Genomic DNA, 14,445 nt, shown 5'->3' on the forward strand with positions numbered 1-14,445 from the left:
AAGATTTTTAATATTATTAAATATTATTGTGGCACAACTATTCCTTGTGCTTTCGGATGAGTTATGAACTGAAAAACTTTGGAAGTTTTTGCCTTTTTGGTATTAATTTATTCTGAACATCTCTACTGCATATTAATGGGGATATCAAGCCATGGAGAAAATGGTATATATTGACGGGTGGTCAAGAATGAAAACTCCTTGTATTAAAGTTCATTTCCTTTTTAATCTAATTTTTCTCCATATGCAACAGCTTGAAACCCTTTTTTTAAGCTATGTAATTAAAAGTATTTTTGATAATGATTTTTTAAAAATGTTCATAGATTTTTTAATATTTAAAATATTTTATTTTTTTTACTTATAATTGCTTTAAAAGATAGTTATATAAAAATATGAAAAATGATTAAAAATACTAGTAAATATAAAACTTATTTTTAAAAATATTTTAATTCTTTGACTAATTTTTGTTTTATAAAACATCCCTAAATAGTTTTTTAAAATTTGTATTTTTTAGAACTATTTTTGAAAAGATTCACGGAACGGAATGAGAATCCCTAGTATGAGATCTAGGCACATGGGTTGCGAAATCAAAGGAAGGGAATCGAGTTGGGACTTGAGTGGATCCGAAGATTATGAATTTCATGGTTTTCTCTAGGCTTTTTGTGCCGAACAGAAACACTGGTCACCGGGGGACTTGTCCTGCAGAGTACTCCAGAGTTGACCAGTTAAATTTATCATAAACTATAAAGAGAACTTGATGTAATACTCGTATATGTGTGAACTCCACGTGTCGTTGTCTTCTACAATAGTCGTCAGCCTCTACAGCCTCTCTTTTTTAAAAAAATAAAAAATAAAAGATAAAAAATTAAAAATTAAAAATTTCCCATAGATTAACCCCCCTCTCTCACTGTTGTACTTGTATCTATGATGGACAGACAATAACAACCACCACGAAACTACGACTTAAGTGCATGAATCCAACACCCACACCCTCCCCTATATAAACCCCCTCCCTCCCTCTCTGGTCTCTCACTCCCACGGAGTACAACTCATTCCTGTATTATAATTCACTTCCTTCCTTCCTTCCTCCCTCCCTCCAGAGGAAAGAGAAAGAAAGAAAGAAAAATGCCTTCTTCTTCTGTTACTCTGGTGTCTAAATGCACGGTTTATCCGGAACACAAGTCCACAATCAAGAGCCTGAAGCTCTCAGTTTCTGATCTTCCCATGCTCTCATGCCAATACATCCAGAAGGGTGTGTTGCATACTCGCCCTCCTCTTCCCATTGACTCCCTCATCTCTCTCCTCAAACAATCTCTCTCCACCGCTCTCACTCATTTCCCACCCCTCGCTGGTCGTTTCGAAACAGATGCCGATGGCCACGTCCACATCATCTGTAACGACGCTGGCGTCGAATTCATTCATGCCAAAGCTAAGCACTTCCTCATTCGTGACCTCCTCTCCCCCGTCGACGTCCACAATTGCTTCAAACAGTTCTTCGCCTTCGATGGCCTTCTCAGTTATGCCGGCCACTTCAAGCCTTTGGCCGCTGTTCAGATCACGGAACTCGCAGACGGACTTTTCATCGGTTGCACCGTCAACCACTCCGTCACCGACGGCACCTCCTTCTGGCACTTCTTCAATACCTTCGCTGAGATGACTAAAGGAGCAAAGAAGATCAGCAGGTCACCAGATTTTAACCGGGACAACGTGTTCAATTCGCCGGTGGTGCTCAGAGTCCCAGAGGGCGGCCCAAGGCTAACGTTTTCTGGAGACGAGCCGTTGCGTGAGAGAATCTTTCGGTTCCATAGAGAAGCGATTCTAAAGCTTAAATACAGAGCCAACAACCACATACAAAAATCCACAAATGGACAAGTTTTGGATATGGGCGAAATATTGGGAAAGAGGTCTAACGATAGTTGGAAGACCATTAACGGAGAAAATGGTATGGACAACGGCAAGAAAACGTCTGTGCTGGCGAAGCTGTTGAAGAACAATGTGTCGAAACCTCTCGATTCCGAAACCGGAATTCCCAATTCAACTGCAGAGATTTCATCGTTCCAGTCACTCTCTGCTCAACTGTGGCGTTCAGTGACACGTGCTAGAAAACTGCCCTCGTCCAGGACCACGACGTTCCGAATGGCAGTTAATTGTCGTCACCGGTTGGAGCCGAAATTGGAGGCACACTACTTCGGGAACGCGATCCAGAGCATCCCGACGGTAGCATCTGTGGGGGAACTTCTGTCTCGAGATCTGCGGTGGTGTGCGGATCTGCTGCATAAGAACGTAGTGGCACACGATGATGCTACGGTGCAGCGGGGAGTGAGGGACTGGGAGAGCAACCCTCGTTGCTTTCCACTGGGGAACTTCGACGGAGCAATGATCACAATGGGGAGCTCTCCCAGATTCCCCATGTACGACAACGATTTCGGGTGGGGAAGACCCCTGGCTGTTAGGAGCGGCAAGGCCAACAAATTTGACGGGAAGATATCGGCCTTTCCAGGGAGAGATGGGGCGGGAACGGTTGATCTGGAGGTGTGTTTGGCACCGGAAACAATGGCGGGTCTTGAGTCGGACCCTGAGTTCATGCAATACGTATCGGGAATGGTGTGATGGATTTGGATGAATGGATGGAACTTGGAACTTGGAACTTGGAACTATGAACTTGGCACTTGAAACATGAAAGTAGGGAACGGGGGAGGCCAAAAGTTGTCAGGCAATCTCGTGATTGGCTGCGGTCCGATGGATTTGGACGGGTGTGATTTCACTTTCTATACAAAGGATAAGTAATGTTGCAGCTTTTAGTTTTGTCTAATTTGCCGTGTACTAAGTACTGGGTGTTGTACCATTGGCAGTGCAGTTTGTTTCTATTTCCCACGTGCTCAAACGGTCAAACACACTTTTCCTCTCTAATTTCCCTTTCCTTTCTTCTTTTTAATTTTTTTTTTTTTTTTTTTTTTTTTGGTGGGTGGGGGGGCGCGGGCGGGCGGGGGCTGGAAGGTAGGAGTTCTATATCCCATCAATGTCAATGTCTGCCTTTTGGCGTAAAAACCCTGTGATCGCAACTCGTTTAATCCATCCGAGTTATCGGTTTTCACTTTCATACCTACCTACCTTTACTTTGGATTTAAAAAATTGGAGCAATTTGCCATCAGACCAATCTCCATTGCCTTTGTATGTAAGTGTACAGTCAGCCAATCCAGGACCATACTTCAAAAGCCATTTAATTTACTAATTTGCCAACGTTGCATAATTAAGATGCAATTTCAACCTTACAAATAGAAAAGTAAAACACATCAATAATTGATTAGGTGCCACCCCCTATTCCGTGGTGGTCAGTCCTCCCTCCTCGGTATGCATGTAGGCCAGGCCGTAGGTCAGTGCGATAGCCATGGCCAACACCTAAGCACTCTAAATATAGGCTCTTCCAGATTTGCCAAAAGAAAAACCCTGTGCCAAGTCTTTTCTACATTTGATTTTGGTATGAAAACGAAACGCCACCAGGCAGGCTGCTGCTCATATCACCTTCTCTCTAGGTACTCTCAAGTCCCATATGCTTATCCCCACATGCTCTGTATAATTCAAATTCTTCAACGACATTGTAGGCAAGGTAGGGTTAGGCTGTTAGCGACTAGGCAGCACTGTTGGTGGCCACCATAATAGTATCATCTAGTATACTCTTTATCCAAATCTACAAATTTTATCACACCATTGGCAACACAATCACAATTATTTATGAATCATAGTCAATACACATACAAAAAATGAACATATCACAACAGAAACAATGATCACACTTGCGTAACAGGAGGCCTTCTTTGAAGCCCCAAACAGGCTTTGCAAGTATATACATTAACATTACCTGTAGTTAATTTCTGGTGTTCGGAAGAAAAGTCTTGTCAGCCATTGTAGAGGTCGTAGCAGCTGGGCTCTCTTTTTCCGCCAGAACCAGATTGCTGCATTGTATTGTTCATTGCGTATCTTCCTAGTCGCAGCCCTCCAATCATACTTCTCCATTTCTTCACGTGCAGCTTTCCCAATGGTTTCTCTCAATTCATGGCTGTGCAACAGAGGCTCTAGTTTGCTTAAGCAGTCCTCAATATCTCCAGGATTATAGAGAAAACCAGTCTTTCCCTCATCATCCCTAGGAATGATATCTGGGATTCCCCCAGCACGAGCTCCCACCACAGGGACCCCTGATGACATGGCTTCTAAAACAACCAGACCCAGTGTCTCAGATTCTGAGGGCATCACAAAAACATCCCCGCTGGCGTATGCCTGAGAGAGCTCCTCACCTTGCAACATCCCTGTGAACACAGCAGGCATGCCAGAGAACATTTTCTCCAGCTCCTCCCTGCCCAGAAAGAAGGCATGTTTTGTAAATAAAAACTGCAGGTTTCTTGACCATACTATGAAGCTCATGGTAGATTTTCATAAGAGGAATAACTCGATGAGAATTATACTAAGGTTGTCTCAGAGATTGGCCTCTTTAACTAATTGTAGAAAATAAGTACCTCATTAAATGTCAAAAGAACATACCTATAAGGGCCATCTCCAATGAAAGCTATCCTTGCTTCTGGAAGTCTATCCATCACCCTGTTCAATTATGTCTTCCACATGTCAAAAATTGCAATATACAGAAACAATTCACACAAGCATGATTTTTGCACATTGCAAAAAATGCAAAATAGTTGAATTATGATGAAAATTTTATCATAATTAGAAATAATAAAGACAAAGAAGGCTAATGAATGACAAACTTAGACCAGGTAATCACTACAATTTCAGACCAACTTCCATTGTTGTTGACAAAGATAGCACATAAAATCAAGGACTGGAACTCCATCAATTGCTGAAAAAAATTACTTCCTCAATAGCTTACTCAGTTTAGTCCATCTAGTCCAACTAAACTTTCAAAGACCTTGAAAGGCTACATAGAATTAAGTTATTGAAAGAATTGTATGCACTACAAAGCCAATGAAATTATATTTCATACATTTCATAGGTGTAAATCATGCATGTCATAATTGGTAATATGTGTCCTTAAATTGTAATGTATTGAAATCATGTTAATAACAGATATTATTAACAAAGTCTAATTTTCTTATAATATTAAAAATATGTTCACAAATTATAACTGTGTCTTGGAAAACATGCTTGCTAAAAGTTGCCATGTGTAGCGATAATAAAGCAGGGATTCTTAGTAGACTTCTTCATGGGTGATTTTTAGAAGATAATTAGTGAACTAAGTAACTAACAACTATAGAACTTATCGTCATGTAAGAATTGTTTTGATTAATAAAAGCCTTGACTTGAGGATATCACTACGTTGTATTGATTTATTATAGCTTTGATATTGCGACCTGTTAATGCTAATAGCAGACCATCTATGAACTTATTGGGTTTTATAACTAGTAGATATTCAATAAAAAATCCATTACTCCTATAGTAGGAGAGAATATTCAAAATTGTGTTACGTGTATTTTTTGAATGAAATTCCCTCTGGTTAATTTAGAAATCATATCTATGTGTGTGTGTGTGTGCGCGCGTGTGTATGTAAATATATAGAATGTTTTGCAAAGTATGTATATGTATGTATGTATTGAAAAGGGTTCAATTATAAGCGGTGACACATATAAGTTTGGGTAATGACAATTATCCTGATACAATCCAAAAAACTTGCAAGGATTATTAGTTAATCAAAGGACTCATATATAAATAGAAAACTCACTTTTATCTCTTATTCTTTAGGTGAGATTGTAATTTGCTTTTAAACATAATTACAATTGACAAGTTTAAGTGGAATGAACTTATTAGAGATGCAGAGATCCCACAAAGGTCCCATGCCATATTTTCTCATCTTAGCTTATCATGTAAAAAGAGAGAAATTTGTTTTGTAATATAAAAAACTGCAAGGTTACAACAGATGTAAAGTAACAGAAAATAGAATGTGATTACTCAGCATTTTTGTAACCAAAACTCACATTTTTGTAACTCATCATTATGGGAAAAAAAAGATGAAAACCATGTAGCCACAACTTACCTTTCTGTAACAAGTTATTTTAAAATGGGCCTACAGAGAGATGAAACCATGGTTTTGTCATCAGATTAGAAGATATTTGTTTTGAGTTTCTCTACTTCTTTTGTTTCTCTCACACAAAATTCTGAGCTAATTTAACAAAAAGCAAGATGGGTATGCTTGTGAACTTTTGGAGGTTTTTCCACTTGGCAAAAGCTGACTGAGGTAGTAGAAATGTTTTATTTAAATTTATGTATGTACATCTGGCAAAATTCTGAGATAATTTAACAAAAGCAAGATGGGTATCCATGTGAACTTTTGGAGGGTTTTCCACTTGGTGAAAGTATGTGAGGACCACTGGGAGAAACACCTTTCTAGTAATGGACTGTTTTGATTTTATCAGCTACCACATTAGTTAATTTGCCTAAAGAGAATAATAAAATAATATGGGGGGAAAACAATACATTCATTTCCAACATGTGTAAGAAAATAATCTATACAATAAAGTAGATGAATATTACCTTCTCAGGAAATCCAAGCTCTTCTCTACCCCAAGTCTTCCAACATGGATTACTAATGGTTTCTCAGGTTCACCATTGCTGTTTAGAAAAACAAAAAAGAAAAAAAAAAAAGGTACATAGCATGTAAAGTAGAATCCCAAGGCAATGAAAGTTAGAGGGGATGAGAAAAGGGACCCACCTTAGTCTTAAACGCATTTCATGAGAATAGTAACAAGGATGGAAACTTTCAGAGTCAACCCCCTTATTCCAAAGACGAATTCTGTTAGCTGCAAAGCAAAGAGATAAAGCAATTTTGTTTTCAATATTGATCCATTGACATCATTACAATTTGTTTTTGCAACAGTTGCACAATGGACATCCATGCACAAAGAAAAATAAATCCAAAAAACTGCAGGAAGTTAGTTTATTGCACATGGTTAGATTTTAAAGTTTGATATCAATGATAGAGGTTGGTTATGGAGAGTGATATTTAACTGGGTACAAGATTAAAGGATGACCTGCTGTTACCCTAGCAGCTTGGAGATCCCTTGCAATGGCTGCTGATGGCACCAGAGTGAGATCAGCTGCTCTGTGAAGAAATTCTAACAAGGAAAACCAAACTAACAATTATTAGCTCACCTATCTGAAAATTTTAAGCTTCCATGTTTAAATTAAGAGGCCAGAAAGAAAATTTGCATACTTATGATCAACCACATGGGTTTCACCAACCAACTAAAGGTGTATCTTGGGATATATCTGCAGAACAAAGCAAGAATAAGATTCTGTTCAAGCACTAGTTGGTATACCTTGTAATTCTAGCATCAAATTGAAAAATGGTAAACATTTACAAGTTGAAAATCAGCAACAAATAAACATGTGGATTCTCCACTCAATTAATACGGGTGCAGATTAAAGCATATAAATGCTAAGAATTATCTCAGGAAGATGAAAAGCAGAAGTAAACTCACACTGGAACATGGGTGTGATAAGACATCACTATAGGAACACACAATAGTTTTGCAATAAAGAGAGCACCAAAGACCTACAATACAGTCAGCAATTGTCAATCCATACATCACATGCCAATGATTAGTTCTTCCTTTGATTTCCCAAAACAAAAACAAAATTATGTTAAATGAGAATTGTTAGACAATCAATTTTCCTAAAAGTTTAAGCTTGTAGGATTTGGACCCACAATGTAATTCATTTACTCCAACACCCTCCCATGCATTTGACCCCATACCCACAATAGAGAGACACATAGCCATACACAGGCCCACAGATAAACAATCCATAAATAACCTCCTTTGGGATTACGTGTGGGCTTAATAAACATGCAGCGGGGTTCGAACAATGACTTTCTGCAAAACAGGGCTCTAATACCATGTTAGACAACCAATTTTCTTAAAACCTTAGCTTATAGGATTTGGGTCCACAATGTAAATCATGTACTCCAATACCCTCCTTCACATGCAACCCCATACCCACACATGGAGAAACACATAGGAACACCCTCCCTCATATGCAAACCCATGCTCGCATGTAGAGAGACACATAGGCACTCACAGGCCTACAAATAAACAAACCACAAATAGTCTCCTTTAGGCTTACATGTGGGCTTAATAAAGTGGGAAAATAAGCATACAAAAAAAGAGACCTCTAATACCATGTTAAACAACCAATTTTGCCTAAAAGCTTAGGTTTGTAAGATTTAGGCCCATAATGTATATCATGCACTCCAAAAAGAACAAAAATAAGCATGAGTTAGAAAATTACCATAATTCCAGGTGATGATGCATGTATTATATCAGGCTTAAATCGGGCAACCTCTGAGATTATTCTAGGGCTAAGTGCCAAAGAAAGAGGAACCTTTCGATACCATGGGCAAGGAAAGCTGCAAAAAAACCAAAAAAAAAAAAAAATCACAAGCCATGAGAAGAAACCATGCTTCAAAACCAAGAAAATTGACCAAAAAGGGTACAAGATCTTGCATAACATGTTTTAACCATCTTGTTCAACAGAACAACATGTGAACAAGAAGTTGAAATTTTGAAAGAGTGCAAAGTAGAAATTTTAATAATTAATATGATGTAACAAAATAAGAGATACCATGAACAAAGTATGTTCACATAATATATATTTGTAAATAACTTATTTTACAACCTTCTTGCTCCAGATCCAGGAGCCAAAGGGGTGGGGGTGGTGGGTTCAAAACCTAGAAACCAAACAGATTGACATTTCAAGTGGTTCAACAAACAATTCAGGTTTGAAAATGCTAGGTGAAAAAAAAAATGGGATGGTAGAAAGTACTAAAAAAACCATGTTGCAAAAAGAAATCGTTCAACCTGGAAAAGTTCAAAAGACTATTAATGTAAACACCATAGGATAACACAATAAACCATAAATGATGAAAAATGTTTTTGAACAAATCATCAGAAATTAGGGTAACAACAAGTTGAACAAATCACTTTAAATTTAGATAACTGAATTTGAAATTTAGATAACTGTAGCAACCTCCGTGACCCAATCAGTTTTGCTCCATAAAACTCCTGTGGCACCCCTTCATGCGTTGTTACAACCATTACCTACAACAAAGTAATTAAATTAGTTTGTCAATTCATCATGCAAAAACATTTGAAGATATTATAGCCAAGTTGTTGTCAATTCATTAACTTTCAAATTAGTGTTTGATATTTGGGGTGACAATTAAAAACATTTATTAACAAGATCATGGCTTCCTCCTGAAACTTTTTTATTTTAGCCACTGTTAAAGCTAAATTAATAGCAGATCATCTACACCATGGAGTGAGTTCAAGTTCAACCAAGCTTTGATCAGGCCAATTTTGTAGCTTGGTTCATTGTCACAAGCACCAAGTTATTAATTTGACTTAAAAAAAAGCTGAAAAAACGAAAAATTATGGATATAGCATGTGGCAAACAGCCAAGCTAAGCACATCGTGTATCAGCTCAAGATAGTTAAGTTACACTAGCTCGCAACGAGGTTCAGTTTAATATGATGCAGATTAAAATTAAAAGGTTCAGCTCTTAGACAATCATGGTCAATAACGTATTGAACCGCAGATAAAGGAAAATTTACCTCATCCCCCATTTCACGTAGATATCTTATGAAATTCTGGAACCGATTCTTATATCCTGACACATATCTGCAAAATCAACAGAATATGGTGCTCAGTAAATACCCACTTGTTTCTTCTAAATAGCAGGCTAAGTAACAAAATAAAAGATAGAATCAGGATTTCATCTTCAAAAGGAACCTACCATGTGTTACTGCATGTTTAAGTTTTAATTACTAATACAAGTGATGAACTGTACAAGGATGAGATCTATGTTATCCTGCTGGTATGTTTCTTTGTCAAAATCGTAGTGTAAACAAATCACACAAACACACCAAAAAGACATCTAAAATTATTAGCAATAGCCTGCTCACAATTCTAACAGGATATTTGTCTCCAAACTCCTTATCCGAATCCAAACTCTTCTGATTCTCAGGAGGCAAATTAAGTTATAGCTTCTATGCCAGCACAGTTTTAAATGTGTGATGTGCGTATATGCAATCGACTATTTATGTTTAAAGCAGAGAAGCCACTTAAAGTATCCATCTGTAGGAGTCCACGTAGACACCAGCCAATTAAAATTACCCACTAAAATTGCAATTAAAATCATTAAGTTAGGATGTGAGTTATAGGACACCACACATGGAAAAAACAAGCATTCATAAAAATGAAAGGAGATCAATATCAAAAGCAGATAAATTATAAATCTACATACTTACCATAACAGAGCTATAATGTCCATGAGACTAAAGATACAAACCAAACATTAGCACTCATTATTATTCACCCAAATAATCTTAATTACAGCCAAATATAAAAATAAGTATATAAATCCCATTTATAACCAACCATGCTATAACCAACAAACTCTCAACACAGCGAAATCACTAAGCCGATTACATACAAAACAATAAGCCCAATCAAACAACACATAAAACAATACGCTCAAATAAGCTGAATCCACCAAGGTAATGCCAATATTGAAGAACTCACAAAGGTTAAATCTCCAAATATATGATGCTGGCATGGCAAATTAATCTATTAGTTAAATGACAAAACCCGACAAAAATAGAGCTAGGCTACACAAAACCACCAAAGTCACATAAAGACTCACGACTCACGGCACCAGAGTTTTATCTAACAACCCAACCTAAATTATGCTAGAATTAACAACACTGTCAAATACAAACGGTTACAACCCCTACAATTCACCACTAACGCTTCATATTTAAACCTCATCCTCTCAAAGTCAATTTATCAAATATAGTGAAGACATAACTAGCCCAGAGATTAAAGGCAACTAATCCCAAAACCGGAGAGTCACTTGAAAATGAAGAAAAAATTGCATCAAATTAACAAATACATTACACAACAAGAAGAAAAACAAAGACAGCATCCAAGAAAATGGGGTTGTTGTAATTGGAAATATACCAGAGCTTACGAAAGTAAAAACAAATGAAGAAGTCAAATAATAGTAATAAAGAAAGGACTCACGCAAATGGAGAAGGCTCGACGAAGAGAGCGATACGGCGAGGCCTGGAAGTTGCCTCCGACTCGAGCGAAGGAGGAGGACTCTCCTCCTCTTCGTCTTCTTCCCTCATTTCTGTAATGGTCATGTCTCCTTTTGCAGCCATAGTCCTCCTCCTAAGCCTTGATGTTCCCTCAGATGGAGAAAAGCGAGCTTGTCGGCAAACGAGGGTAATGGGCTTTGCTGTAGAAGGATAAAGACTGAGTGGTCTCGGAGAAACAGAGGTATATGAAGAAGAAGAAGAAGAAGAAGAAGAAGAAGAAGAAGTAGAAAAAGAGGAGGAGGAGAAGGAGGAGGGAGAAGAGGGAGTCGTGGTGATGATAGATAAGGAGGGAGGATTTATAGAGAGAGAAGTGGACATGACTGTTAAATAGAGTCGAGAGATTGGAGAGAATGGATTAGATTAATAGGAGTGATATGCGATGGAGTACAAGGGATAGAAGGAATCAAAAATGGGATTGAAGGGACCTACTGGAGTGGATATACCCCATTGAGTGAACAGGCTGTGGTGGAATCCATGGAAGCATTTATGGGTATATGCCCTCTGGTCCCGTCCTCTACCCCTTTGGAGCCTCGTCTTTTCTTGCACGCTGCCTTCTGCTTTATTTTATTTTCGCCTTCAGTTTCCCCTTGCCATCGTTCCCATCCATCGACACACGCCCTTTCTCTGCCTTTGTTGTTTCACAGAAACGTGTTTGATTAAAATGAGATTGATACAAATTAGCTTTTAAAATTAAGTCAAAATAAATCATTTTCTTTTAATTTGAAATATCTCTTTTAAAGACATATATTCTAAGTGTTTTTTCAAGTTTCTAATATTTTTAAAATAAAAGTTTGTTCCCAAGTATTGTTAATTTGATTTAAATATATTTAAAAACATTTTGGCTTTGTTTGGAAAATATTTTTAAAAACACAACATTTGAAAACTATTTTTTAATATTTTATAAAATAAATGTTTATTTAAGATTCTAAAATATTTTTAATTTATTTTCTATATTTTATAAATATAGTGTTTCATTTTTAATCATTTTTTCATATTTGTAAAATTATTTTTAGAAAACAAGTTAAAATAAATGGTAAAATGTGCTTTCTTATTTTTTATTCAAAAAATAGAAAATTGTTTTTAAAATAGTTATTAAACAAGGTCGATAATTTTTTTATAAGAAAAAAAAATATTTTATATTTTTTAATTACCAAACATTTTTTTTTTATTTTGAAAAATAGAACTAGTGATATTTTACTTAAAAATATTATTTAAACAATAAAAATCATTATTATTATATTTTTAAGATTTTTAAAATATTTTCAATTTTTATATTAAAATTTTAATAAAAACAAAATATATATTATTTAGTATCATATTCCCTTTACTAATGAAGAGAAAAGAGACTAAAGATGATAACATACAACACTTTTCACATGTCTAAAATATTTTTGGAAATTTTGATGAATATGACAGAGATATTTGAGATATTTAGAAGTAAGGAGAACCATAAGATATTCCATTGAATATTCTTGTTCATTTTTGTCTGTCATATATCTCTGGGTCATTTACGTATGATTGCCATATTGAAATATACATAATCTCAAGTAACCAACCTTTATCGGTGCCTTTGTGCTTGAAGATACCATCACATATGGTTGATCATGACTCATGCCATGCAGGTTAAGCCTCCTGAGCAAAATGGACCCATTTCTGAGCAAACTTCTCTTGGGCCTGGGCCATAAAAAACTCATGGTTTGCTCTCTGGACCTGTTTCCTAGCCCATTTTTAAGGTCCCATTTGGACCGGAATATTGGGCCTATAAGTGCAACGGGACATCGATTTGGGTCCAAACTAGGACTTTATGGGCTGACGTCTATTTTGTTTACATTGACGCACATGGAAGCAACAAGTGGTAGTTAAGGCCATAAATAAAGGATTGCACCTATGTCGGGAGAAATTGGTACAAGAAGCCATGGGTGCACTTCTCGATGATGCAATTCAACACTGCAACTGACATGCTAGGAATGGTCTTCGTTCAGTTTATTTATGAAGTCTTTTTCAGACGCAAATTCAAGCCCAATCACAAAAAGAGAACATGGAGTCGGATAAGAAAAGGTAGGATCCCAAATCTGAAACAATCTTTGCTTCAAGAGCCAGAAGTGTAGCGGCTGTTCCTGCACATACAGGCTGCAGCAGTATCTAAAAGCATGGATTGCGATGGGATTGCATCATGATGACCAACACATGATCTAATAAACTATTTTTATCACTACTCGATATGTAGTTCATCTTTCGAGTGTTAGTGGTGAACTTTCCGGCACTAATGAATGCAGAAATTCTACTACTTTTATGTTCGAAGCTAGGGTCTTGAACCACGGCCCTTTTTTACTTGGTTGGATTAGGTAAAGTGCGGGTTGTAATCATTTTTAATGATATGTCTATATCAAGTGTTGATGAGAGATGGGTCCTCATAATCGAGTTTTGACCCAAAATGGTACATTTTAAAAAAATTTTCAAAAGTTAAACTTGTTTCCAAAATAATACCCAATTTAGTGGGTTTGTGCTGCATAAACCGTCATGTTATAAAATCATAGTTGGTGACTCCAGTTTAGTTTTCTAAAATGGTTAAAAACGTAGTCATCGACTACGACTTTAAACTTAAAATTAAAACCATGATAGATAACTATGATTTCTAACCATTTTAGAAAAATAAAAGTGTAGTCATCAATTATCATGATAGCTTATGTGGTATAGACGCACTAAATTGGATATTATTTTGAAAACAAGTTTAGTTTTTGAATTTTTTTTTTAAAATGTACTGTTGTAGGTCAAAGCTCCTCATAATCAGCTCACTCTATGTTGTTGGGTCGGTTATAAAGTTTCCAACATTGACTTGCATAGAAGAAGAAGAATCCAAAGATGGTTTCAAAACAAGATCAAAATCAAATCCCAACCGATCTCTCTCTTACTCTGAGAGAAGTCAAAAAAACTTCCCACCACACGGATTTTAGTTTTTTTTTTATAAAATTATTTTTTTTATCTTTGATTGGTTTTCAACTTGAATTACTTTTGTGAAAGGGTAAAGTAAAGGAAAAGAAGGGTTCCCTAATATTCACGCCAAGACCCCACTCCCATATTCAAACAGATTCTCTCAAAAATGGGGGCCATGTCTGGAATTGTGATTGAATAGAGTAGAGAAATAGAATCAAGAAGACCAACAAAAGGGGAAGGGTAGGGCATGAGAGCACCTTAAAAGCCACGCTGATAAGAAGAGTATCAACCGATTACCTCATTGTTCCCTCCCCCTCTTCCTCCTTTCTTTTACCTCTATCTTGTCAGTCATT

General features: G+C 36.7%; 2 protein-coding genes across 2 annotated transcripts; one reads left to right on the forward strand and one right to left on the reverse strand.

The window, feature by feature from the left end:
• Window positions 1-1,045: 1,045 nt before the first annotated feature.
• LOC117920102 (BAHD acyltransferase DCR) lies at window positions 1,046-2,907 on the forward strand. The gene has a single exon (XM_034837457.1). It carries the CDS (start codon window positions 1,123-1,125, stop codon window positions 2,605-2,607), a length of 1,485 nt encoding a protein of 494 aa, XP_034693348.1. The 5' UTR covers window positions 1,046-1,122; the 3' UTR covers window positions 2,608-2,907.
• Window positions 2,908-3,202: 295 nt separating this feature from the next.
• Window positions 3,203-11,720, reverse strand: LOC117920100 (sulfoquinovosyl transferase SQD2). The gene is made up of 12 exons (XM_034837455.1): window positions 11,082-11,720; window positions 9,611-9,677; window positions 9,028-9,098; window positions 8,290-8,407; window positions 7,482-7,555; window positions 7,214-7,269; window positions 7,032-7,115; window positions 6,713-6,800; window positions 6,535-6,612; window positions 4,534-4,590; window positions 3,857-4,348; window positions 3,203-3,685 (listed from the first exon to the last, which is right to left on the reverse strand). Exons 1-12 carry the CDS (start codon window positions 11,474-11,476, stop codon window positions 3,676-3,678), a joined length of 1,590 nt encoding a protein of 529 aa, XP_034693346.1. The 5' UTR covers window positions 11,477-11,720; the 3' UTR covers window positions 3,203-3,675.
• Window positions 11,721-14,445: the final 2,725 nt, after the last annotated feature.

The sequence above is a fragment of the Vitis riparia genome, chromosome 8 (genome assembly GCF_004353265.1).
Source record: "Vitis riparia cultivar Riparia Gloire de Montpellier isolate 1030 chromosome 8, EGFV_Vit.rip_1.0, whole genome shotgun sequence".
NCBI lineage: Eukaryota > Viridiplantae > Streptophyta > Magnoliopsida > Vitales > Vitaceae > Vitis > Vitis riparia.

Excerpts from the sequence above, each read along its gene's own strand:
- LOC117920100 (XM_034837455.1), bottom strand. The coding sequence starts at position 11,476 with ATGTCCACTTCTCTCTCTATAAATCCTCCCTCCTTATCTATCATCACC. Across the intron at positions 4,591-6,534 it reads AGCTTGGATTTCCTGAGAAG|GGTGATGGATAGACTTCCAG; the intron begins GTAATATTCATC and ends ATAATTGAACAG. Across the intron at positions 4,349-4,533 it reads ATTGGAGATGGCCCTTATAG|GGAGGAGCTGGAGAAAATGT; the intron begins GTATGTTCTTTT and ends CTTTCTGGGCAG.
- LOC117920102 (XM_034837457.1), top strand. The coding sequence starts at position 1,123 with ATGCCTTCTTCTTCTGTTACTCTGGTGTCTAAATGCACGGTTTATCCG.